The sequence below is a fragment of the Salmo salar genome, chromosome ssa21, assembly GCF_905237065.1.
Source record: "Salmo salar chromosome ssa21, Ssal_v3.1, whole genome shotgun sequence".
Lineage (NCBI taxonomy): Eukaryota > Metazoa > Chordata > Actinopteri > Salmoniformes > Salmonidae > Salmo > Salmo salar.
In genome coordinates this window covers 16813147-16839476 of record NC_059462.1, presented here as the reverse complement: position 1 = coordinate 16839476, position 26330 = coordinate 16813147, and the positions used below count along the sequence as shown (strand labels likewise).

The 26330-nt window shown below is 44.6% G+C and overlaps 1 protein-coding gene across 1 annotated transcript in view; it reads right to left on the bottom strand.

Moving 5' to 3' along the window:
• LOC106581759 (rap guanine nucleotide exchange factor 4) overlaps nucleotides 1-26330 on the bottom strand; it is a 61576-nt gene that overhangs the window by 3268 nt on the left and 31978 nt on the right. Inside the window, exons 5-27 of the mRNA XM_045704886.1 lie at nucleotides 21169-21244; nucleotides 20642-20706; nucleotides 18265-18315; nucleotides 18016-18172; nucleotides 16584-16767; nucleotides 16285-16369; nucleotides 15773-15833; nucleotides 15432-15508; nucleotides 15092-15238; nucleotides 8661-8782; nucleotides 7561-7646; nucleotides 7040-7118; nucleotides 6623-6773; nucleotides 6271-6359; nucleotides 6146-6176; nucleotides 5964-6042; nucleotides 5594-5740; nucleotides 3911-4008; nucleotides 3480-3605; nucleotides 3076-3254; nucleotides 989-1079; nucleotides 772-822; nucleotides 447-534 (exon numbers count right to left, since the gene is read on the bottom strand). Coding sequence (XP_045560842.1) covers nucleotides 447-534; nucleotides 772-822; nucleotides 989-1079; nucleotides 3076-3254; nucleotides 3480-3605; nucleotides 3911-4008; nucleotides 5594-5740; nucleotides 5964-6042; nucleotides 6146-6176; nucleotides 6271-6359; nucleotides 6623-6773; nucleotides 7040-7118; nucleotides 7561-7646; nucleotides 8661-8782; nucleotides 15092-15238; nucleotides 15432-15508; nucleotides 15773-15833; nucleotides 16285-16369; nucleotides 16584-16767; nucleotides 18016-18172; nucleotides 18265-18315; nucleotides 20642-20706; nucleotides 21169-21244 — 2320 coding nt within the window. The remainder of the gene's footprint in view (nucleotides 1-446; nucleotides 535-771; nucleotides 823-988; nucleotides 1080-3075; nucleotides 3255-3479; nucleotides 3606-3910; nucleotides 4009-5593; nucleotides 5741-5963; nucleotides 6043-6145; nucleotides 6177-6270; nucleotides 6360-6622; nucleotides 6774-7039; nucleotides 7119-7560; nucleotides 7647-8660; nucleotides 8783-15091; nucleotides 15239-15431; nucleotides 15509-15772; nucleotides 15834-16284; nucleotides 16370-16583; nucleotides 16768-18015; nucleotides 18173-18264; nucleotides 18316-20641; nucleotides 20707-21168; nucleotides 21245-26330) is intronic.

The following is a 26330-nucleotide window of genomic DNA, read 5'->3' as shown; positions in this document are numbered from 1 at the left end:
GGTTGCTGGATCGAATCCCAGAGCTGACAAGGTATAAATCTGTTGTTCTGCCCCTGAGCAAGGCAGTTAACCCACTATTCCCTGGTTGCCGTGGATGTCGATTAAGTCAGCCCTCCGCACCTCTCTGATTCAGAGGGGTTGGGTTAAACGTAGAAGACACATTTCAGTTGAATGTATTCAGTTGTACAACAGACTAGGTATCCCCCTTTCCCAATTCCCAGGAGTGGAATTGACCAGAGCAAACAATATAGAAGCTACTGTAGTTACACTGTGTCGCAGGTCGACACTCCAAAACAAGAGGTCAAAAGTCGCCGATAATTACTTCTTCACACAAGAGGCAGTGAGGATAAACCTCTCAATTAGTCAATCAATGGGTAAGATAATGGGTAAACAACATGGAGGGTCATGAAGGCAGTGGAGAGAGAGCTGTGTTGTGTTGCACTGACCTTTGATCAGCAGCGGCATGAAGGGAATGATGGGTGGGTCCAGCTTGGCCACAGTGAGCCGGTACGCCCGATGGTTCCTGGACGGGTCCTGTGGAAACACTCACACTGTTCTGAGATCTGCCATAACCATGTTAAGTGGGCACATCCCAGTCACAGCCAAGGGTGGCGCTGCTCAGTCCATACATTGCTCGATGACAAAAGACCATGCAAGAATGTCAAGTTTCAATTCAATATTTGAATAAAGAGAAGTTATAGAAAGCAAGGCTAGAGACTATGTGAGTGGATGAATAGTTGATACGGGGCTAAAATGGTTCATGCTACTCACCATTAAGCTTTCAAATTCGCTGTAAAATTTCTTGAATTTGCTGGGTAGTTTCTGTCAACACAAATAACAGGGAAGGTTAACAGACGTTTGAAATCCCAATATTCTTGGGCAGGTGCTAAACACAGGTGAGTGTTGTTGGACAGACAGATAGACAGTGAGGGACAGACGGACGGACAGACCGACCGACACAGTGACAGACAGACAGACAGAGACCCACCTCCCAGGTCTGACTCAGTCTGCTCACGGCTGGGTTGCTCATGCCCATAACGATAGCGAAGAAGGAGTTGAGGTTCTTATACTCCTTACAGCTGTCACAGAGAGGAAATAGTCCAATGATTAATCAGGATTGGGTCACATGTTACATCATAGGGGACAGGAGAGGAAACACATGATACACGTACATTCAGCCATTTACACATTTGTTCATCTCGACATACAGACCTTCCCCTTAGGGATGGATTGGGAGGGTTGCCGGACTGTACCCTACAGCTAAGTGTGTGTGTGTGTGTGTGTGTGTGTGTGTGTGTGTGTGTGTGTGTGTGTGTGTGTGTGTGTGTGTGTGTGTGTGTGTGTGTGTGTGTGTGTGAGTGTGTTACTTCAGCTCCACTGTACACTGTTAGGTTGCTGTCCCATCAGCGTCGGGCCAATGTGAAATTCTACCTGCTACACAAAGCGTGTTGTTTTGAGAGTGGAGAGGGGCAGAGGGAAGAGCATCTTTATTCTATGTTCCCCAACTGTACTGTACTGTCACGTCCTGACCAGTAAAGGGGTTATTTGTTATTATAGTTTGGTCAGGACGTGGCAGGGGGTATTTGTTTTATATGGTTCAAAGTGTGTGTTTATGTAGAGGGCCGTTTGATTTATGTATTCCGGGGTTTTTGGTCTAGTTCTGTTGTATAGTTCTATGTCTGTTCTAGGGTATTTAGATCTATGTTTAGGTAATTGGGATTGGGGCCTTCAATTGGAGGCAGCTGGTTATTGTTGGCTCTGATTGAAGGTCCTATATTTAGGAGTATGTTTGTTATGGGTATTGTGGGAGGTTGTTCTTAGCACCGCTGTATTTAGCCTGCAAGACTGTTAGTTCATGTCTTGTTTTGTTTATTTAAGTGTTCACTAATAAAGTTAAGATGAGCACTCGACCCGCTGCGCCTTGGTCCATTCACTACGACGACCGTGACATGTACCATATTCATCCATTATGTGGAAGTAGAATAGATTTGGTCCAGTTTTTCGCAAGTACTCATTAAATTGTCGCTAGTGGTTGTACTAAATGACCCTCGAATTGCACTAGATGCTTTTGTTTACATTGTGAACATAGTCAGTGAGTATATTTGCATACACACTAATAAGTCGATATTAAACCGATTATGGCAATATGGCGAGTATGGCATTAGTCATGTAAACACCTAGCTCTGTTTATCTTAATCGGCGTAAGGTCATAATCAAAGTAAGCATACGCCGATTAAAACAACTGGTTTTCTGAGAAATCTTTTGAATTATTAGGACATATAGGACATATTAATCAGAGTTACAGCGGTGTATTAGATCTGCGACTGTCGTAGCACTAGCAGCGCATGTTTCCTCCTCCTGCGCGAGTGGAGTGAGTTCGGGAAAAACGAAAAGTATGCATCTTAAAAATTGTTTTCCCGTACAACTTTTATATGTCCGAAATCCCCCAAAATAACACGGTGGCTGTGGTAGAACTAGTAATAGAACGTATATTTTGAGTTGCAATTTTCTGCATTTATCAAAGTCCCATCAGGTAGCTTGATTTCAGATGTGTCCATGTAAACAGGATTACTAGGGACATCGTTCTTCTTGCAAAGCATGTAAACGTTTAAATCAAACTATTATATTTAACTGACTCTTCACAATAAACAGATTATTGTGTGCATGTAACTGTACTCAGTGTAGCTAGCTAGAAAGCTAGCTAAGAGTTTATGCTAGCTAGTAGCGTTTTAGTAAAATGACCAGTGATGAATAGTCGAGGCCATGTGCAAACAAGATCAACTTTATTTGTCATTATTTCAATTCACAAGATATATTGAACGTGCGCGTCAGCCATCAAGAATTGAAACTCAGCCATTCTTGAGCTTGGACGCTGCCATTGGACGTGACGCAACGCAAGCACAACAAGGGCAGTATAGCAGCTTTCATTTATTTTCAAAGGAATCATTTCCTCAATGGCTGACGCCCCCGATGGCTGTAGAATAGCAGGGCCATGTGTGTGTGCAAACGTGCATGCGTGCGTGCATGAGAGAGAGAGGGCGACACGACGACTGGGACAAGGCAAGGGCCACTTACTGGGCAGCGATCTTGATGAACTTCTTGAGCATCTGAACGCGCTTGCTGAGCTGAGTACACAGACAGATCTCTGTGATCACCCACAGCTGGATCTCATTGAACCTCCTGAGGAACAGGTCCATGTTGGCCGTGGTCTTCTTGAAGTTCTGCCTCCCAAACGTATGGTAGATCAGCTCAAGCTGTAGAACAGGGCAAGAGAGAAAGTCAATTACCGTGTCCCTGATAGTTTCCATAATAATGTATCAATATATTGGTTGAATAGTTAATCGCTAGGAGCCCCAAATGGCTCCCTATTCCCCATAGGGCTCTGGTTGAAAGTAGTGCACTATATAGGGAATAGGGTGCCATTTAGGACGAATCCATAGAATCAAGTAATTCCTCGTTCCCTCAGGGGTCTGACACACCTCATGTACACAGTGGAAGAGTTCCCAGTCGTAGACAGTCATCTGGTAGGCCAGGTCTTTCGAGCTCATTAACTCAAAGCTGCCCATGGAGCCAGTGGAGGGCCCTTCCTGCTCTGGCAAGGGTGTCTGAAATATAGCGCACACTTAATATACAGTATAATTTGCATTTGTCTGTATATCATCCTTCATCATACAATTAACACTCATGTGAAATACAGGACCGTTTTAATGGATACAATGGCAGTTATACAACTATAACAAGTCGAAATGCAACAGTAGCCTCGGGCCACAGTTGATTTAAAACAAAATATTACATGAGCGAAATACATGAGAAGTAACAGCTGCAAGAGATGTACAGCTTGTAGGGGAACCTCTGGAAATCAGTCGGGTCAGTCTGAATGCGTATTTTTTTCTGAGGGGCATTTACACACCAATGAATCCAGTTGATCCCTGGGGCAGACAAACAGACGGCCGTTGATGCTGAGTGTGGAGAAGACTGAAATATCGTTGGGCTTCAGCACCACTTTATCTGAAGGAAAACAACAAACAAGAGATGGCTAAGACATGAGACCAAGAGCTCCTGTAAATGTGTACATATTTTATCATTTTTAAGTGACTGAATTATTATTATTATTATTTATCAGCTGTTTTGTTTTTGATAACATTGCGTCTTTGTCACGTATATAGTTTTATCCCACAAATTTGCAGATTGACAGGCAGGTCAACTCTTTTGGGCTTTGCTACTGTAGCTAGCAAGTTAGCTGGCTAATGTTTTTGTTGATACATTTGTTTTGTGTGTGATTCATCTGGACACAGCTACCAGCTTTTTTGGTTTCACCTGGCTGCTGGTTCCTGATCTTTTGAAAACATCATTTGAGGAGTTGTCTAAGCTTGAGAAGAATGGGAGATGCAGTAGAGGAAAGCAGTGCTGAGGGTTCGTAGGGAGGACGACTGGCTACTAACTGTGTGTGGTGAGCTTCCTGGTGTCCAGAGCTACTGAGGCTACGCAGAGGGAAGGAGGAAAAGACCTGTGGCTTCACAACTCAAGCTTGTTCCCAGAGTAGCCCTCTACAAGATTGTCACCAGACTCTTCATCAACCATCTCTCTGACCAACTTCCTCTGATCACGCCATCAACTGTCCCACTCCATCTATGGCCTCTATTGGTTGACCTAGCTAGATTTTTATAGGCTACTCATGATGATGTATTGCTTGTTTGTTTGTTTTTTTACTTTTGAAGCGCTTTCAGATTTCTTTCTGTTATGAAAAGCGCTATAGAAGTTCAATAAATTATTATTATTATCATATCAAAACATAAGCATATTATTATGCTATGTTCAAAAGTCACACAACAAGGGTAAGGTGCTAAAAATGCCCCCCGGTATTTGACTTATCCCTAATCCTAGGAGTAGATACGGTTACACCGCTACAGGGTTTAACTGGCTATGGTTGCCATGGAGCTCTGCTGTTTCATCTGATATAACCCCCAGTCGTCCATGAACTTCATCATCAAAGAAAGTGGTCAAGAAGACTCTGAAGAGGCTGCATTATGTTTGCATTAGAACTGGCGATTGAAGATGACAGAATGGGGCATCCATACTCCTCTGAATCCTCAGCAAAGAATTGGGCCAAGATTCTTAGCAGCGAAACAAATGCTAGTAAATAACTAGATTAATGGGCAATATGATTAGGGTCTCAGAGACCATAGAGCAGCTGCGCTTCTGGCTTTATTTACTACTTGGTACGGGAAAGGGCAGATCAAACATGGGCCAGAGAGAGAGGTGCATAAGTACGCCCTGGCAGAGACATTGGAACATCCATATAGCAAGTACCAGCCAATGGCAGCAACAAGCAAGTGTAGAATCTTATAAGTTGAAGCAAGAACAGCAATATTGCCCCAAGCTTTTCTCTATGCAGCTCTCCTGCAGGCCACGGTACTATCTTGAGCATATACCGGGTAATTGAAACAGAGTAATCCAGCATCAAAAGCCAATCATTTCCCAGTAAATCAGCCCCTGATTGATGAGCATCATAGCATCTGCAAATATCTATGCGTGGAAAGACTGTGTGGCGTCCACCGTCGTTTGATTAGCATGTGGCTGTGGCCCTTCTCACCTCCGGCCGAACTGAGGTTGACCAGGAGGAGGTCCTCCGCTGACCCCAGCTTGTCGGCCACTGCGCTGATGACCTCTCTGACCGAGGCGGCCACGGTGACCCGGATGGTGGTGTAGGTGTGGTCGCTGCAGTACACTTTGAACAGGACTGCATGAGGACAGAGCACAACGCAGGGTCATTAACATGAAGGAATGGGGGATGGGAAGACAAACTGGAGACCAGGCCATTGTAGATGTTCAAAACACTGCGTGTCACTGCTGGCTGCAAGGCCAAAAGGCTCTTACTACTACACAGTGCTTTTCTATAGATTTATAGCTCTCTTCTACCTCATATCCTGCATGATTTCACACATACACTACGCCACACTTACTCTCATCATTACTCTTGATGGGCTGTCGTTTCTGCAGCTTCTCATCCCCCATGCTGAACTGCCGCAACAGGACCTTGTGCTGAAACAGGACAGACAGAACTGTACGTATAGCACGGGTTGACAATGAAAACAAAAGCACAGAATACGACTACAGTGCTCGGGGTCACAGCTGGGTCACATACCTTTTGTGGCGAGGATCTGGCATCGTCAGAGCTGAAAAGGGTAAAGAAAGTGAGATTACGCCATGCTTAAGCCCGGGACACTAAAGACAAGTGCACGCAGTAACAATACATTTACACACACTTACCTGTTTTTAACTAGCTTCTCTAACTCTGGGAGTTGATCTTTCAGAGCAGGAATCACACTGGCATCATCAGATACAGACACAAAGAACTCCTGCAACACATGACACACTCACAATGAGGGGAGGTTTAAAATGAGCCCAAAACTCATTTGGATTATCAGATGACGATCGCTAATAACTCTACAATTTACCGCAAGCTGTATCTTTTTAAACAACGAGCTGAATTCAGTACACAAGAAAAGAGGGTGAGGAAGACAAGCCCCAAATGGCACCCTATTCCCTTTGGGCTAGGGCTCTGGTCAAAAGTAGTTCACGACATAGGGAATAGAGTGCCATTTGGGATGCATACACTGACCTCTAGGAAGGCTAGTGAGGCGTCCTCCTCCTGAAGGTGATCTCCATGTACTGAGGCCCACTGCAGCACCAGCCTGATCACCCTCCTCTTGTTGTTCAATGTGTAGTCCAGACGCTCCTGTTCTGAGCCCTGGGACGCCTCAGCGTGGTAGGTGCAGTGACGTTAAGGACAGAAACACATAGGAGCTACAGCTTGACTCCCATTTGGTCCAGGGTTGATTAAGGATCAGTTTTGCCATTTAAGTCACAATCAATATGACTATTTGGACATGGGGGACCTGATCCTAGATCCTGATTCGGATCCTACTCTTGGATGCCTAATACATACAAGATACATAAGGGATACTGATACACATTAGTAGAAATCCACACAATAACATATACGCTCATTTGCTATTTCCAGTGACTGAAAGGATATTGGGCCATGAGCACCGGGCACAGCTGGCTGTTAGGGATGAAGACGCAGTGCATGAGCACAAAGTCGTCCAGAGCTGTGTCTGTGCAGAGCGAGAGAGCGAGAAAGAGCCAGAGCGAGAGAGCGAGAGAGAATGAGGCACCTGTGATGTCAGATGAAACGATGCCAGGCCAGCATGCTGACAGTATTATAGGCCTGATCACACATGGCTCTGTCACCGTGGACGGCTGGGGCATGAAAGCAGCCAGGAGAGTCCACACAACCAAGCGTAATTAGATAAGCACTGTGATGCGCTGCTAATTATAGACATGAATAAACAGGTCAGCAGCAGCAGCACGGAGGATGAATGCTCTCTCTCTGAGGGTACAGAGGAGACAATCTAAACACGACAGCCACGACACATCCATCTACATTAGTCAATATCACATAGGGTTGAAATAATGGTAATTTGGTCCCTACACTGAAATACAACGGTTTCACAGCGGCCAGAGATGTTATTGGAGGGGCAGAGTGCACTACCGTACCTGATTCATTGAGGTGAGAGTCCAGTCGCATCATTTCCAGAAAGTGCTCCAGAATCTTCTCTGGTGCCCCTGACATCACAGTGTATCTGGAATGGCAGTGTCAATCAATCACCTAATACATTAAACAAGACAGGTTCTTGCTAGTTCTCACTACTGTTCCTTTTCCATCCACACTTCACTGAGCTGTGTGATCTGAATACCTGCCTGTGATTACTACATTGGATAATAATCCAACCTACAGTCAAAAGAGGTCCTGACCACTGCTTAAGATTATAAGGGGCTGGCTGGGTGAGAGAGGGTGTGGAAGCCTCTCCATAGGTAAAACAGAAGGAGAGACCACCACTTGACCTTAAGAATCAACACAGTACACAGCCAGGCTTGTTGTGATTGGTTAGTTGAGGGGAGACAGAAAACAAGGTGTGTGTTCCCCAAATGGCACCCTATTCCTCCGATAGGGCCCTGGTAAAAAAAATAAAAATAAATGGTGCACTATATAGGGAATAGGGTGGAATTTGGGACAGAATGTGTGGCAGGCACTCCATGGGGGAAGGAGACGTGCTTGACACCCTCACACTCTTCATATGTGACTGGCACTGTAGTTGATTAGAGGCCAACCCTGGCGGAGTGATTGCAACCCGCGCGGCCTGCCTTCTCCCCGGGAGCCCATCTCTCAGTCATTACCATTAATGTGTCTCTCTCTCCATTACTGCAGCCGCGGTCACTGGCAGCAACCTCCATTAAGTCTAGCTAGTAGATAACACACGTCTGCAGCCTCACAGTCACAGCCTTGGCTTACCCTAGAACTGATGCCCAGTCTCTATCTCCACACCCTTTAGCAGAGAGTAACTCACAAACTATCCCACTTCTTCCACTCACAAATCCTTTTCAAGAGGGTATCTCACACACAAAACCACACTCCCCTAACTGTGCCTGCAGGAGAGTTTCTCCTCCTCTTTTCTGAAGGGAGTGAGGTTAGTGTATCTTACATACCTACAGTCCCCTTTAACTTCCTATATAAATCTACCTCTGTTGAACAGGGCTGCTACAGTAAGTGGTTTAGGTGAAAAGGTGATTCAGATAGAGTTAGCTCAGTAGGCTACTTGTAGTGGGAGGGGGTGGTGGTGGTGCCGTGGGTGGAGGTCTGGATGCTGCTGGGGCTCTTCTCCAGGACCAGAACATCCTGATCATGTTCCTTCAGACGCACCGTGTTGGCCTCCACGTCCTGGACACACACACACACACACACACACACACACACACACACACACACACACACACACACACACACACACACACACACACACACACACACACACACACACACACACACACACACACACACAGGCACAAATTCATCATTATATCATCAGAAATATGACCCGTTTCAAGAAGCTTGTTGCTCCTAGACGATTCCACTTCACAATAACAGCACTGACCGGGGAAGCTCTAGCAGGGCAGAAATTTGACAAACTGACTTGAAGGACAGGTGGCATCCTATGACGGTGCTATGTTGAAAGCCACTGAGTTCTTCAGTAAGGCCATTCTACTGCCAATGTTTGTCTATGGGGCTGTGTGCTTGATTTTTAAATAGCTGAATCCACTAATTTGAAGGGGCGTCCATATACTTTTGTAGATGTGTATATATGACCTTTTGTAGATGTGTATATATATATATACAGTCTGCAGCCAACAAGGCTGAGTTCATCTCAGCCTATGCTACCCTCCAGTCCCTAGACTTCCTGGCGCTGACGGAAACATGGATTACCACAGATAACACTGCTACTCCTACTGCTCTCTCTTCGTCTGCCCACGTGTTCTCGCATACCCCTAGAGCATCGAGCCAGCGGGGTGGTGGCACTGGAATCCTCATCTCTCCCAAGTGGACATTCTCTCTTTCTCCCCTGACCCATCTGTCTATCTCCTCATTTGAATTCCATGCTGTCACAGTTACCAGCCCTTTCAAGCTTAACATCCTTATCATTTATCGCCCTCCAGGTTCCCTTGGAGAGTTCATCAATGAGCTTGACGCCTTGATAAGTTCCTTTCCTGAGGATGGCTCACCTCTCACAGTTCTGGGTGACTTTAACCTCCCCACGTCTACCTTTGACTCATTCCTCTCTGCCTCCTTCTTTCCACTCCTCTCCTCTTTTGACCTCACCCTCTCACCTTCCCCCCCTACTCACAAGGCAGGCAATACGCTTGACCTCATCTTTACTAGATGCTGTTCTTCCACTAATCTCATTGCAACTCCCCTCCAAATCTCCGACCACTACCTTGTATCCTTTTCCCTCTTGCTCTCATCCAACACTTCTCACTCTGCCCCTACTCGGATGGTATTGCGCCGTCCCAACCTTCGCTCTCTCTCTCCCGCTACTCTCTCCTCTTCCATCCTATCATCTCTTCCCTCTGCTCAAACCTTCTCCAACCTATCTCCTGATTCTGCCTCCTCAACCCATCTCTCCTCCCTTTCTGCATCCTTTGATTTTCTCTGTCCCCTATCCTCCAGGCCGGCTCGGTCCTCCCCTCCTGCTCCGTGGCTCGACGACTCACTACGAGCTCACAGAACAAGGCTCCGGGCAGCCGAGCGGAAATGGAGGAAAACTCGCCTCCCTGCGGACCTGGCATCCTTTCACTCACTCCTCTCTACATTCTCCTCTTCTGTCTCTGCTGCTAAAGCCACTTCCTACCACTCTAAATTCCAAGCATCTGCCTCTAACCCTAGGAAGCTCTTTGCTACCTTTTCCTCCCTCCTGAATCCTCCTCCCCCCCCCCCCCTCCCTCTCTGCGGATGACTTCGTCAACCATTTTGAAAAGAAGGTTGACGATATCCGATCCTCGTTTGCTAAGTCAAACGACACCGCTGGTCCTGCTCACACTGCCCTACCCTGTGCTTTGACCTCTTTCTCCCCTCTCTCTCCAGATGAAATCTCGCGTCTTGTGACGGCCGGCCGCCCAACAACCTACCCACTTGACCCTATCCCCTCCTCTCTTCTCCAGACCATTTCCGGAGACCTTCTCCCCTTCCTCACCTCGCTCATCAACTCATCCTTGACCGCTGGCTACGTCCCTTCCGTCTTCAAGAGAGCGAGAGTTGCACCCCTTCTGAAAAAACCTACACTCGATCCCTCCGATGTCAACAACTACAGACCAGTATCCCTTCTTTCTTTTCTCTCCAAAACTCTTGAACGTGCCGTCCTTGGCCAGCTCTCCTGCTATCTCTCTCAGAATGACCTTCTTGATCCTAATCAGTCAGGTTTCAAGACTGGGCATTCAACTGAGACTGCTCTTCTCTGTGTCACGGAGGCTCTCCGCACTGCTAAAGCTAACTCTCTCTACTCTGCTCTCATCCTTCTAGACCTATCTGCTGCCTTTGATACTGTGAACCATCAGATCCTCCTCTCCACCCTCTCCGAGTTGGGCATCTCCGGCGCGGCCCACGCTTGGATTGCGTCCTACCTGACAGGTCGCTCCTACCAGGTGGCGTGGCGAGAATCTATCTCCGCACCATGCGCTCTCACCACTGGTGTCCCCCAGGGCTCTGTTCTAGGCCCTCTCCTATTCTCGCTATACACCAAGTCACTTGGCTCTGTCATATCCTCACATGGTCTCTCCTATCATTGCTATGCAGACGACACACAATTAATCTTCTCCTTTCCCCCTTCTGATAACCAGGCGGCGAATCGCATCTCTGCATGTCTGTCAGACATATCAGTGTGGATGACGGATCATCAGCTCAAGCTGAACCTCGGCAAGACGGAGCTGCTCTTCCTCCCGGGAAAGGACTGCCCGTTCCATGATCTCGCCATCACGGTTGACAACTCCCTTGTGTCCTCCTCCCAGAGTGCTAAGAACCTTGGCGTGATCCTGGACAACACCCTGTCGTTCTCCACTAACATCAAGGCGGTGACCCGATCCTGTAGGTTCATGCTCTACAACATTCGCAGAGTACGACCCTGCCTCACACAGGAAGCGGCGCAGGTCCTAATCCAGGCACTTGTCATCTCCCGTCTGGATTACTGCAACTCACTGTTGGCTGGGCTCCCTGCCTGTGCCATTAAACCCCTACAACTCATCCAGAACGCCGCAGCCCGTCTGGTGTTCAACCTTCCCAAGTTCTCTCACGTCACCCCGCTCCTCCGCTCTCTCCACTGGCTTCCAGTTGAAGCTCGCATCCGCTACAAGACCATGGTGATTGCCTACGGAGCTGTGAAGGGAACGGCACCTCCATACCTTCAGGCTCTGATCAGGCCCTACACCCAAACAAGGGCACTGCGTTCATCCACCACTGGCCTGCTGGCCCCCCTACCTCTGAGGAAGCACAGTTCCCGCTCAGCCCAGTCAAAACTGTTCGCTGCTCTGGCACCCCAATGGTGGAACATGCTCCCTCACGACGCCAGGACAGCGGAGTCAATCACCACCTTCCGGAGACACCTGAAACCCCACCTCTTTAAGGAATACCTAGGATAGGATAAAGTAATCCTTCTAACCCCCCCCCTTAAAAGATTTAGATGCACTATTGTAAAGTGGTTGTTCCACTGGATATCATAAGGTGAATGCACCATTTTGTAAGTCGCTCTGGATAAGAGCGTCTGCTAAATGACTTAAATGTAAATGTAATGTAAATATATATATATATATATACACACACATATACACACACATTGGACAGTTTATTAGGTACACTACCCTGTTTATTAGGTACACCACCCAGGTACACCACCCTGTTTATTAGGTACACCACCCAGACAGGCATCAAGGCATTCAGTTACTGTTCGATTAAACATTATAATGGACAAAACGAGTGACCTAAGCGACTTTGATCGTGGTATGATCGTCAATGCCATGCGTGCCGGTTCCACTATCTCAGAAATGGCCAGCCTCCTGGGCTGTTCACGCACTACAGGGTTTACCGAGAATGGTGTGACAAACCAAATGAATCCAAACGCGGCGAAAACAGCTCATTGTTGAGTGGTCGAAGGAGAATGTCAAGCTAACAGGCGGGCCACAAACAGGCAAATAACTGTGGACTGCAACAGTGGTGTGCAGAACGGCATCTCGGAACGCTGTTCTGGAGGCAAAGAAGGGGTCCGACCTGGTACTAGATGAGTGTACCTAATAAACTGGTGTGTATATACAGTGTTTATATATACTGTATCTTTTTAATAATATACACTGCTCAAAAAAATAAAGGGAACACTTAAACAACACATCTTAGATCTGAATGAAAGAAATAATCTTATTAAATACTATTTTCTTTACATAGTTGAATGTGCTGACAACAAAATCACACAAAAATAATCAATGGAAATCCAATTTATCAACCCATGGAGGTCTGGATTTGGAGTCACACTCAAAATTAAAGTGGAAAACCACACTACAGGCTGATCCAACTTTGATGTAATGTCCTTAAAACAAGTCAAAATGAGGCTCAGTAGTGTGTGTGGCCTCCACGTGCCTGTATGACCTCCCTACAACGCCTGGGCATGCTCCTGATGAGGTGGCGGATGGTCTCCTGAGGGATCTCCTCCCAGACCTGGACTAAAGCATCCGCCAACTCCTGGACAGTCTGTGGTGCAACGTGGCGTTGGTGGATGGAGCGAGACGTGATGTCCCAGATGTGCTCAATTGGATTCAGGTCTGGGGAACGGGCGGGCCAGTCCATAGCATCAATGCCTTCCTCTTGCAGGAACTGCTGACACACTCCAGCCACATGAGGTCTAGCATTGTCTTGCATTAGGAGGAACCCAGGGCCAACCGCATCAGCATATGGTCTCACAAGGGGTCTGAGGATCTCATCTCGGTACCTAATGGCAGTCAGGCAACCTCTGGCGAGCACATGGAGGACTGTGCGGCCCCCCAAAGAAATGCCACCCCACACCATGACTGACCCACCGCCAAACCGGTCATGCTGGAGGATGTTGCAGGCAGCAGAACGTTCTCCACGGCGTCTCCAGACTCTGAGCACGTCTCAGTGTGAACCTGCTTTCATCTGTGAAGAGCACAGGGCGCCAGTGGCGAATTTGCCAATCTTGGTGTTCTCTGGCAAATGCCAAACGTCCTGCACGGTGTTGGGCTGTAAGCACAACCCCCACCTGTGGACATCGGGCCCTCATACCACCCTCATGGAGTCTGTTTCTGACCGTTTGAGCAGACGCATGCACATTTGTGGCCTGCTGGAGGTCATTTTGCAGGGCTCTGGTAGTGCTCCCCCTGCTCCTCCTTGCACAAAGGCGGAGGTAGCGGTCCTGCTGCTGGGTTGTTGCCCTCCTACGGCCTCCTCCACGTCTCCTGATGTACTGGCCTGTCTCCTGGTAGCGCCTCCATGCTCTGGACACTACGCTGACAGACACAGCAAACCTTCTTGCCACAGCTCGCATTGATGGCCATCCTGGATGAGCTGCACTACCTGAGCCACTTGTGTGGGTTGTAGACTCCGTCTCATGCTACCACTAGAGTGAAAGCACCGCCAGCATTCAAAAGTGACCAAAACATCAGCCAGGAAGCATAGGGACTGAGAAGTGGTCTGTGGTCCCCACCTGCAAAACCACTCCTTTATTGGGGGTGTCTTGCTTATTGCCTATTATTTCCACCTGTTGTCTATTCCATTTGCACAACAGCATGTGAAATTTATTGTCAATCAGTGTTGCTTCCTAAGTGGACAGTTTGATTTCACAGACGTGTGATTGACTTGGAGTTACATTGTGTTGTTTAAGTGTTCCCTTTATTTTTTGGAGCAGTATATATCGGTAATATAGTACAAGCAAATCCTGCAGAATAGGCCTACAGTAAACGCATCATGCAGCCAAAATAATATGGAGGGGTAGTTGATATATTTATCTGACTTAAATATGACCCCTGGCCTGAGGCTCGACTACATCATCCCATCAGGACTGTGGTACTGTATGTCTGGTGGATTAGTATGCTACTACTGACAGAGAGACTGGGAGGTCAGCAGTTTGACTGAGGTAGCATCCCAAATGGCACCCTATTTCCGATGTAGTGCGCTACTTCTGACCAGGGCCCATAGGGCTCTATTCAAAAGTAGGGTACTATATAGGGAATAGGGTGCCATTTGGGACGCACAATGTGTCTGGCCTAGCAGCAAAGCCAACAGGAGATTTACAGAGGATTGAGTGAGCCTAATACAGAGAGCCTGCCTCTGTGGATCACACAGATAACCATCATCCATCCATCCGCTTTTCAATAGACACAATCAAGACCCTGATGTCCTATCAAAGTCTGATGCAGGCTGCACGTGGGCCAGGCTAACAATAGGCAGTGGAGGGAGAATGTAGAGAGACAAGAGGCTAACAGCTGATCGTTTGGCCTTAGGGTTTATACTGTACCTTTTCTACAGACATCTGTCGACATTGAACCACAAAGTTGATAGTAGAATATCCTTTAATGTAGGCATCATTCTGCAATGCTGAACCTCAACCAATAGAGGGAGACTATACCATTGAAAAAGGATACTGGGACTTCACTGAGCAGAGGTGGAGGAGGGCCATGTTAACTTCCCCAGATAACTCACTCTGAGGATCCGGTTGAAGTCCTCCTTGTCCACACGTAGGAAGTGGCAGTTATCCTCTCGTAGAACAATGGAGGCGGCACGGGGGGCATCGTTGACCAGAGCAAGCTTCCCAAAGTCATCTCCCTCATGCAGCGTGCAAACAACCCCCTTTGTGAAACAAGCAAACAAAGAATGTATGTGTGAAGCAGGGGAAAATGAGGTGAGTGAGTGCATGTACAGTATATTTTAAATGATATAACTCTTACACACTCATATATTCTATAATAAGCTATGGTGATGAGCTGTACTGAGGATCAATTGTATGAGATGAAAAATTCAAATAATATATAAAAAAAAATACCTTTCCATAAATGACAACGTTTACAGAGCCCTTTAGAATGATGTACCACGACGTGCCTTCCTCCCCTTGATTGAACACTGAACAAGTGAAGGATTACAACAACAAAAATGATAAGTAAAGAGGTTATAAAGAGGTTATAAAGAGGTTATAAAGAGGTTTTCCACCAAAACATTTCAAAGAATTCCACCGAAATAGACAAAACAAAGGATTTAGTATATAATCTGGGATTTTCTTTCTGCCTCCATGTGGATAATGCATTTAGAAAATGATGTCTTGCGTGCAACGTTGATTAAGTTAAATCGATTGAGCTCCAGTCATGGAGACAGTGTTATACTACTTACACACTGTTCCTGCTTTGGCATGGGACTCAAAGATCAGGACACCGGCTAGTTCTTTCTTTACCTATAGAGGAAAAACAGATAGGTTAGAGGTGACGTCATATAGGCCACGGGTAGGCAACTAGATTCAGCCATGGTCCGATTTATGCCCAAGCGGATGGTCGGGGGGCCAGAGCATAATTATAATAATTTGTACACTGCAAATTGACCACAAGTAAACTTTTTTTTAAATTGTATTTGAAAATAACAATAATTTCACACCTCATTAGATTGAGACACGATCACATATTTCTCTCTTTTTATTTGTAGGAATACTTGGGGAACAGATTTACTGACTACATTTTATTTTTGCTGAATGCCTGGTTATTTTTTTTTGTCCTTTTTTAACCCCACAATTTTTTTTACTAAAATCAATCGGGACCAAAAAAAAACTAAAACAAAAACATCCAAAACCTCTTGCCGACACCTGATATAGACCTACAATGGGTTATTATTGGAACCAAATTTGCACTCACAGTGGTGGATAGGTGCGATAAGGCCTTTATGTGAAGCAGCTCCTCATAAATGATCTCCAAATCATCCGCTGCCCTCTGTCCTGGACTGGGGAAGGGGAAATATGCACCAATTAAAAAATTATTTGACCTTGACTACAATCTATTTGATTTACTTTGAACAGGATTTTAGCATCAGCTTTGCTAGCATCAGCTTTGCACTTAGCTTACATATCTAATATATCTTTCCTAACCCTGCCAAACCTGCAGATACTGTATATCTATCATACCAGCAGGTGGCGGTCTCTGTGATTGGTCCTTACTGTTTCCTCAGGATCATGCGCATGTGGGCATCAGGGCCGACCTGGGAGAGGAGGAGGAGGGTATCCTGCAGCTCCTCATCGCTCTCTCTGGTCTCCTCCTCGGTGGGCAGGGGAGCGTCTTCCTGTTCATCCTCCAGGAAACGGTAGAAAAGATACTTGTCCTGGAAGGTCAGCTCCTGGTCCACTGCAGCACAATACCAACACAGATCACACAGATTTAGAGGTTTAGAAATGGAGCCTCTTTTACATGCACGCACACACAGGCACACACACAGGTCGTTCCACCAATTCAGTGCCTTTTGAGAAGTATAACTTGGTGGGAGGAAAAAACGTTTGTTTTCATCTAATTTTAACATTCTGTCAACTTCATAAAAAACATGTTGTTTTCTCAAGAGGTGAAATTAAAAAATACTATAGTAAGTGCCTATTAAGTGCCAAATAAAGTTTAAACAGGTTTGACTATGTCTTCTTAAATCAGCCATAAATCCCCTTGAGACAGAAGGAATGGAAGCTTGTCGTGTGCAACAGAGAGTGGCAATTGAATGCAAGCTTCACAAAACATTTTTAATTGTTGACCTTAAAATGGGGGAAAGACATAAATTAATCACTAATCGCATGATATCATGTCAAAGCAACAGAATAACTAGCAACAGAATAACTAGGGCTTAACAATGATGGTGAAACTTGGAGAAATGTCGCAAAAGGCCCTATTTTCGTGGAATGACCTCCGACCGCAAGGCACTACAGAGGGTAGTGCGTACGACCCAGTACATCACTGGGGCCAAGCTTCCTGCCATCCAGGACCTCTATACCAGGCGGTGTCAGTGGAAGGCCCTAAAAATTGACAAAGACTCCAGCCACCCTAGTCATAGTGTTCTCTCTGCTACCGCACGGCAAGCAGTACCAGAGTGCCAAGTCTAGGTCCAAAAGGCTTCTTAACAGCTTCTACTCCAAAGCCATAAGACTCCTGAACAGCTAATCAAATGGCTACCTGGACTATTTGCATTGCCCCCCCCCCCCCCCCCATTTTACGCTATTCTCTGTTTATTATCTATGCATAGTTCCTTTACCTACATGTACATATTACCTTAATTAGCTCGACTAACCTGTGCCCCCACACATTGACTCTGTACCGGTACCCCCTGTATATAGCCTTATTACTGTTATTTTATTGTTGCTATTTAATTATTTGTTATTTATCTATTTTCTTCTTTTTTCTTTATTTTTTACTTCAGTTTATTTTAGTAAATACTTGAACACTTTTTCTTAAAACTGTATTGTTGCTTAAGGGATTGTAAGTAAGCATTTCACTGTAAGGTCTACTACACCTTTTGTATTCGGCGCATGTGACAAATAACATTTGATTTGATTTGATACAGCAAAAAACAGACATTAAAAATACACGCACACACAGATGTAGAAATTCTTTGACATGAGAGTAGCCGGTGTACATGGTACTGTACATGAGATACTACAACCCACCTGTATGTCTTCAGGTGGTACTTCCTGTCTCGGATCATGTGGGGAGCTCTGGAGAGGATGGCATCACGGAGAACCTTCCCTGCTCGCAGGATCTTCTCAGATGGGACCTGTTAGGAGAGAATAGAAGGATGGAGTAGAGGCAGAGCTTTACAATAGAAACAGAGGAGTTGGCCTTTACTGATGTGATGGTCTTTACTACCTGAGAAATGGATTTAGGACGGAGTTTGGCTGGGCTTTCAATTAATGACTTCTGAAAAATAAAATTACATGACAATGACTGAAAAAAACACACAAGGAAACATCATGGATTGGAAAACAAAAGCACAAAATAAAGTACAGGCATGATATGGAAATGAGCAATGTTATGACATGATACAGACTGTAGTGAATGGTCACAGTTCCCTCCCTATGTTTTTCAATGATGACAGATATTAGGTGTTTTGTAGAGGTATTCTTTACCACTAACAACCTCCACTATCAACAGGGCCCTTCAGGATTGGAATTTTCGCCTAAAATGACATACCCAAATCTAACTGCCTGTAACTCAGGCCCTGAAGCAAGGATATGTATATTCTTGGTACCATTTGAAAGGAAACACTTTGAAGTTTATGGAAATGTGAAAGGAATGTGGTAAAAGATAATACAAAGAAAAAAACAACCATTCTTTTGTATTTGTTTTGTACCATCATCTATAAAATGCAAGAGAAAGGCCATCATGTATTATTTCAGCCCAGCTGCAATTTAGATTCTGGCCACTAGATGGGAGCAATGTATGTGCAAAGTTTTAGACTGATCCAATGAACCATAATATTTCTGTTCAAAAGTTTGTATGAAGACTGCCCAAATGTGCCTAATTAGTTTATTAATAACTTTTCATTTTCAAAACTGTGCACTCTCCTCAAACAATAGCATGGTATTCTTTCACTGTAATAGCTACTGTAAATTGGACAGTGCAGTTAGATTAACAAGAATTTAAGCTTTCTGACAATATCAGATATGTCTATGTCCTGGGAAATGTTCGTGTTACTTACAACCTCATGCTAATCCCATTAGCCTACGTTAGCTCAACGTCCCGTAGGGGACCCACCGATCCTGAAGAAGTTTAAATGGCCAGTTATTTACTAGATTCACAAGCAGGTGTTGGTGCTTACATCCCAAACCCTTGGACCCTCAGCACAGAAACCACCTTGAACTAGTCCTGTATGGATGTGGTATTCATGAGGTAAAAACATCAAGCAGAGAGCAGAGAACAATCAAACAGAGACAACGCACTAAACCAGCACACCATGCACTACAGAGCGGACATAATGACTGCTGTTCAACCTCTACATAACCTCTTTTCGAACATCATTACTCTCACAGCCATGACCAACAGTTACATAGATGCTTAACCGCCATACAAATTCATCAGTAACACTTTCACCCTATGATGAGGGTGAAATGCACTAACGCCACAGCCCCCTTTAACATCTTGATTAAAATGTCGCTGAGCGCTGCTCTTTCCTCACTGCAGCGTCTTATGACAGTCATAAAATGACACAAGCGAGGACGAACACAAGGATGTAGTTCAAAGGGGGGCCATATACCGTAGGTGACGTTTCAAGATCTTTCTACATGAATCACTGATCATTTGGACTCATGAAGAATACATAAGGTACAGCATGTGTACGTACCGTACATGTCAGTGAGGACTCTGGATTGCCTTAATTCATGTATTACTGTGGGAATGTATGCATTCTGTGCCTATAGGGTTTGGGTTCACTGGTCTACGATTCATATAAACGGATGCACTCAGCTTTAACTGAAGGTATGAGTTACAAAGCAAAAAGAATGTCACTGCATTTGTTTTTTTCTGTGACTGGATTATGTAGAGCCTTCGAGTTAGGCCAATATTTACCAACAATTTGCAGACAATACAACCGCAGGGGACTTTGCAAAAAACAAAAAAAAAGACACTCAATTATAATGTCCTTCTAGTTATTTATAGTGCACATGTTTTGGCTGGTTTGAAAAGAACAAAGTCCAAGCCGCAATAAATAGTGAAATGCCCTCCAGAGTAGCACCGTGTTATATGTATGGAGGTAAGGAAGTCCCAACGGGGTTAAGGTGGAACGGGAACTATTAAGGACATGATGCACACCAACGGGAAGCGAGGTCTTAGCAGCAGCCTTGTTTATATTTAGTCAAAGTTTAAACAAACTCCACATTCCAGACTTATTTCGAGCTTCTGGCAACTGCAGAGGATGTTGTTAGATCAGGATCCAGGTAAGCAGCAAGCACATATGAGTAAATAACCATCGCTTTGCCACCCACTGTCACTCTGCCATTCACAACAGCGTTCAATCTGGATGATACTCACTTCACATAAAGTGGTCACTAATCTCTCGTACACAGATGAGTACCTGGTTGTTTACGCTAGATATTGTCTCTGGGCTGCCAAGATTACATGGTTACTGCCGCATCATACAGTGCTTTTTGGATGATGATGATAGTGGACAATGTTTGATGGTGAAACTAAATCATTACGATATGTAATGATGAAGTCTCCGTTTTGTGTTCAGGAGACACTACCGTACCTTATTCAGATGTTTAGAGATGGATCCAAAAGAGTTGCTGCTTATGTTCTCTTTGTCAGACATTCCTGAATAAGAAAATAGAAAAATGGCACTTGTTGTCATTCCTAAAGCCAAAGCAACACAAAATAAATCCCATACTGCACATCAGCACTTGTTTATCTGCAACAATTGGTGCATGTTCACAAATATACTTAGACAGATGTCAATACATAATCTCGATGCTATGTTGAATGTAGATACAGTATGTGTCGACGAGAATCTCCTTGAGGAGTGAGTTACATAATATCATCGAACAGTCCCCAAGGGAGATTTGTACAGTAAGAAGTGTGTGTGTGTGTGTGTGTTTTAGCCTTCAGGAAAAACATCATTAGTCATTTCACTTCAAAACCTTATCTGAGGGTATTCTTAGACTTGACTTGAAGACTGCTGATATTGCTTATTTCATATTAAAGGGGAGAGGTAGGCCCAGTACGGAGCATTTTACGGTAGGTGAACATTATTGATGTCACTGTAGCTCTTGTACTCACTGTCAGTGCTACGTCCACCACTTTCCATAACTCCATAGGGTGGGGCAAGCAGTCCAGCCATGCACTGACGATATTTCTACAGAGACAGAGAAGACAGAAGAACGGTTTTATAATTACACATGGTGGGACCAGCCACAAAAGCCAAATCCTAAACACTGCAAGGTTTATTTTAGTGTGTCGATGCAATTCAATTCAAGATGCAGGTCATTGTCAACTATTGTCACCTGTTTATGTCAATAGAATTATTTGGATTGTATTGTTATGTGTCTGTGTTTGACCCCCTCCCCCTCTTGGTGTGCATTCATGGCTGCCAAAGGAAGCCAGTCTTCCCCAAAAAATTTACCAACAAAAAAACATAAAATAATCTATCTTTCCTCTCTCTGTGTTTCATAATTTTCCTTCAATTTGCAAGAGGCTGAATGTATTTCACCGGAGAAAGCATCCGAACGAGCGAAACAGCGCCCCTCTGTCTCTGTATGTGTAGCCCATCTATCTGATGCTGTCTGGTCAAAAAGAGTATGACATTGTTGCAAGGGAAGCCATCGAGCATTTGGCCTGAGTGAAACTGAGCTCATCTGTGAATGGTCCTGGCGCACCAAAAAAAAGTGTCAATGGATGCCAGGCTGGATTTGGCTTCACACCAAATCACATCACATCAAAGGCGAAACATAATTGTCAGACAAAACTTGAATTGTTGCATCTCGTTGTGTTGTTGTCCTCTGATGGCTAGCTAGCTAAAATGATCCCTTTCCTAAATTAGCCATGGGTGGAGATAGGTATTCTCCGTACTAGCCAATGATTATAAACTGAGATTCTGATCCAACTATGAATTCATATATTGTGCCCCTGATGGAAGTTCAATATGTAGCTAGATGTCGTAGGCTAATGTTTACCAGCTGGCTAATCGTTGCAGACGAAAGGTATTTAGGCTAGCAAGCAAGCATTTTAGCCAGGTACTGTATGACAGAGTCAAAGACCGTTTCGTAAAACATGAAAAATAGGTGGATGACATTGGCGTTTCTCTACATCTAGGGTGAATCAACATGTTTTTTCTACTTGCACGCACGCACGCACACACACACACACACACACACACACACACACACACACACACACACACACACACACACACACACACACACACACACACACACACACACACACACACACACACACACACACACACACACACAGAGAGAAATCAGAACTATGGACAGCGACATCATATATAGCTTATGTTGATTGGACTAAATTGTTTTTGGTATATTTTAGTTGTCACTGTGTTAGACTAAGCGGAGGTGATTAGATTATATTGAAATGTTGAAGTTGAAATGGTGCTGGAATAGTGGAGGCAGCTCCTGTTTTCTTTGCAACTTGCGGTAACTCTCCGTGGTTCTAAATCAATAGTTGTTAAGTAGTCCGAAAATGTCAGAAACATTAACTTGCTTGACAGCTGTTTGTTACATGCAATATGCTTAGAGGACTTCACCGGACAGACGTTGCTGTGATGAAACAAAGGTGTGGTTGAATTTATTCTGCCACTGTGTCTTCTTATTGTCTCTGCCTTTAGGCCTATATATCACGGTGGCAAGGCATAATGAACTAACAGGTTACAGAGCAAACCGCAAACAGCGCAATTTTTCTTCTGTCTTGGCTTCCCCGGTGATTTTACCCACGCACCACTCCTGCTCCCCCTGTACTCTCTTTATCAACATGGCCATTGAGGACTATGTAAATACACAGCTGAGACCTCCAGCTGGCAGTTATGAGCATTCAGAAGCTTTACAACTGTTGCAGCCTCATTTAAATGAGCCTTCATCTCACAAAAAGCTCCACCGTGTCCCACTGCATTTCAAAAGGACAGAACAAAATACACGTTTCATGTAGCTTCATTTGAAGTAAAAGCCTATTGCTGTAGGCCACAATAGCCAAAGTGTATACAGGACAACAGGCTACAAAACCACAGTAAGGAATCAATGGTGAGAAATGGGCAAATGTTCAACTATCTATGCTTGCTTTCCATGCCATATTTGACTAATGATGGCATTACTGGGGGATGAGCAGATTGTGGCAGAGAGTAGTTGACTTACGAGTTGATCAAATCGCCTCAATCTGTAGTCTTTACAGATAAGAAGGCATTACAAACAGATTACGCCAAGATTGAACAAGGCACACACAAAACGCATACACAGACACTCATACATGCACACACAAGAGGGAAGCGTCCAAACTTCTGAAAATAAGTCTGGCTCTCTTTACACTGCATTGATATTCTAGTGTGTAGTCCCTCCCACCAGAGCACAGGCACACACAGCTAGGATCCAGTGGTTTCTGGTGTACTGTAGATTAGGCCTATCTATGTATGCTGCACAGACTCCAACAACTTGGCTTTAGCCTCAACCCATATCTGTCTGTAAGCATTAGCGCATTCATCCCACATGTAGAGAGATCCTCAGTGGTCCCAAACTTTTTATAGTCCCGTACCCCTTCAAACATTCTACCTCCAGCTGCTGTAATCCTCTAGCACCAGGGTCAGCACACTCTCAAATGTTGTTTTTTGACATCATTGTAAGCCTGCCACACACACACTATACGATTCATTTATTAAACATAAGGAGTGTGAGTTTCTGTCACAACCCGGGGTGTGGGAAGTGGCAAAGAGCTTTTATGGCACAGGCCACAAATAATAATATAATAATAATCCATAATTTTGCTCTTTATTTAACCATCTTACATATAAAACCTTATTTGTTTATCGAAAATTGTGAATAACTCACCAGAGGTTAATTAGAATGAGAAGGGTGTGCTTGAAAGGATGCACATAACTCTGCAATTTGGGTTGTATTGGAGAGAGTCTCAGTCTTAAATCATTTCCCACACTCTGTGCCTTTATTTAGCTAGTGAGGGCCGAGAATCCACTCTCACATAGGTACGTGGTTGGAAAGGGCATCAGTGTCTTAACAGCACGATTTGCCAAGGCAGGATACTCTGAGCGCAGCCCAATCCAGAAATCTGGCAGTGGCTTCTGATTAAATTCAATTTTCACAGAACCTTGCTTGTTGCAATTTCAATGAGGCTCTCTTGTTCAAATCTAGGTAAGTGGATTGGAGGCAGGGTAAGATAGGAATAATGAATCCGGTTGTTTGGGTCATCCGTTTTGGGAAAGCACCTGCGTAATTGCACACCCAACTCACTCAGGTGCTTCGCTATATCACATTTGACATTGTCCGTAAGCTTGAGTTAATTTGCACACAAAAAAAATCATACAATGATGGAAAGACCTGTGTGTTGTCCTTGTTAATGAAGACAGAGAAGAGCTCCAACTTCTTAATTATAGCCTCAATTTTGTCCCGCACATTGAATACAGTAATCCTAGATTCAGATCATTCAGGAAAGAAAAAACATCACCCAGATAGACCAGTCGTGTGAGAAACTCGTCATCATGCAAGCGGTCAGACAAGTGAAAATGATGGTCAGTAAAGAAAACTTTAAGCTTGTGTCTCGTTTTTGCGCCAGTACAGATACCAACACATCTTGACTAACAAAGTCCATTTTATATCACAAAGCTGTCCAGTACTTTAAAAATATCCTCTCCTGTTGTCCTGGTTTCCAGTGGTTTGCAGAAGAGGATGTCTTACTTAATTGACCCCCCATAAACATAACGGACATATTCCAGGAGCTCTGCCAGGCCTGCCACGTCTGTTGACTCATCCAGCTGTAACATATAGAATTCAATGGCTTGTAAGCGAAGCAGTAATTGTTTCAAAACATCTCCTGCCATGTCACTGATGCGTTGTGAAACAGTGTTGTTTGATGAAGGCATTGTCTGTATCGTTTTTTGGCCTTTTCCCCCAGCATTGTCCCAGCCATATCCGCGGAAGCAGGAAGAGTTAAGTCCTCCACAATAGTATTGGGCTTGCCTGTCCTAGCCACTCGGTAGCTCACCATATAAGATGCTTCTAGCCCATTCTTCTTAATGGTATCTGTTGCTTTTATACATGTCTTACTACTCAAAAGTTGTCTTAATTCTCGCTCAAAAAACTCCTGTGGCTTATTTTCCAAATTTACATGTTTTGTTTCTAAATGTCTGTGAAAGAGTGAAGGTTTCATAGAATTGTGAGGTAATACTTTTGCACATATAACACACTGTGGCTGAGGAAAGGCACTACTCCCAATATAAGTGAACCACAAATCAATGTAGTTCTCATCATATTTACACCTCTTCGATGGTCCAACGTTCCTGTCTGTTGTTCGGTGCGTTCCCGGGTAAGGGGGCAGTAGCTCTTCGGGCTGCATCAGATTCACAACTGTCAGTGTCCATGCTAGCTGGGCTAACAACAAATGTAGTTAGTGCTCGTGGAAGCAGAACAATTTGTGTCATCAACAGGTGCAGGTGTAGTACTGCGGGTAGTAGCAGTACTACCAGTAGAGCTGGTGTGTCTCTATGGACGTGGGCCTTACTTTTTAACCATTTATCCATTTTCGAGCAAACGGAATGAGCAGCAGCTATGTTTGGCTACATCCGGACCGTTAGTGGAATTCCCACGAGAGAGTAACGGTTAATGTGATTGGATGTTAATTATTTGACTAGGCTACCTGTATTTGACATTGTGTTGTTATTTCGCTGAACACTAGATGGTTTAATTGTATTTTTGGCAGTGAAACGAGGGTACTCAGGCGAGAAAAAACCTCACCCAAATGTATAGCCCCGTTGGAAAATACAAATGGACTGTTTAAAAATGTGAATCACATATTTATTTGGCGTACCCCTGACTGCATTGTGTGTATCCCTGGGGGTACGTATACCCCAGTTTGGGAATACCTGCTCTGAGGAATCAGAGTATGACTATAAGGCTATAAGTGGCTTATAGTGTAGCTGTGCCATGCAGCATGACTAGTATGTAACAAACAATGCAGTATAGGCCTAATATTGAGTTGCATCCTCTGAATGGCACATATACTGTACAATAAACCATGTCTCAATTGTCTCAAGGCTTACAAATGCTTCTTTAGCCTATCTCCTTCCCTTCATTTACACTGATTGAAGTGGATTTAACAAGTGACATCAATAAGGGATCATAGCTAATGTTTTGTACACTCAGTGTATATCACTTAAATAATTTCAAAAATGCATGAAACCATTTGCATGTTTAATTATATGT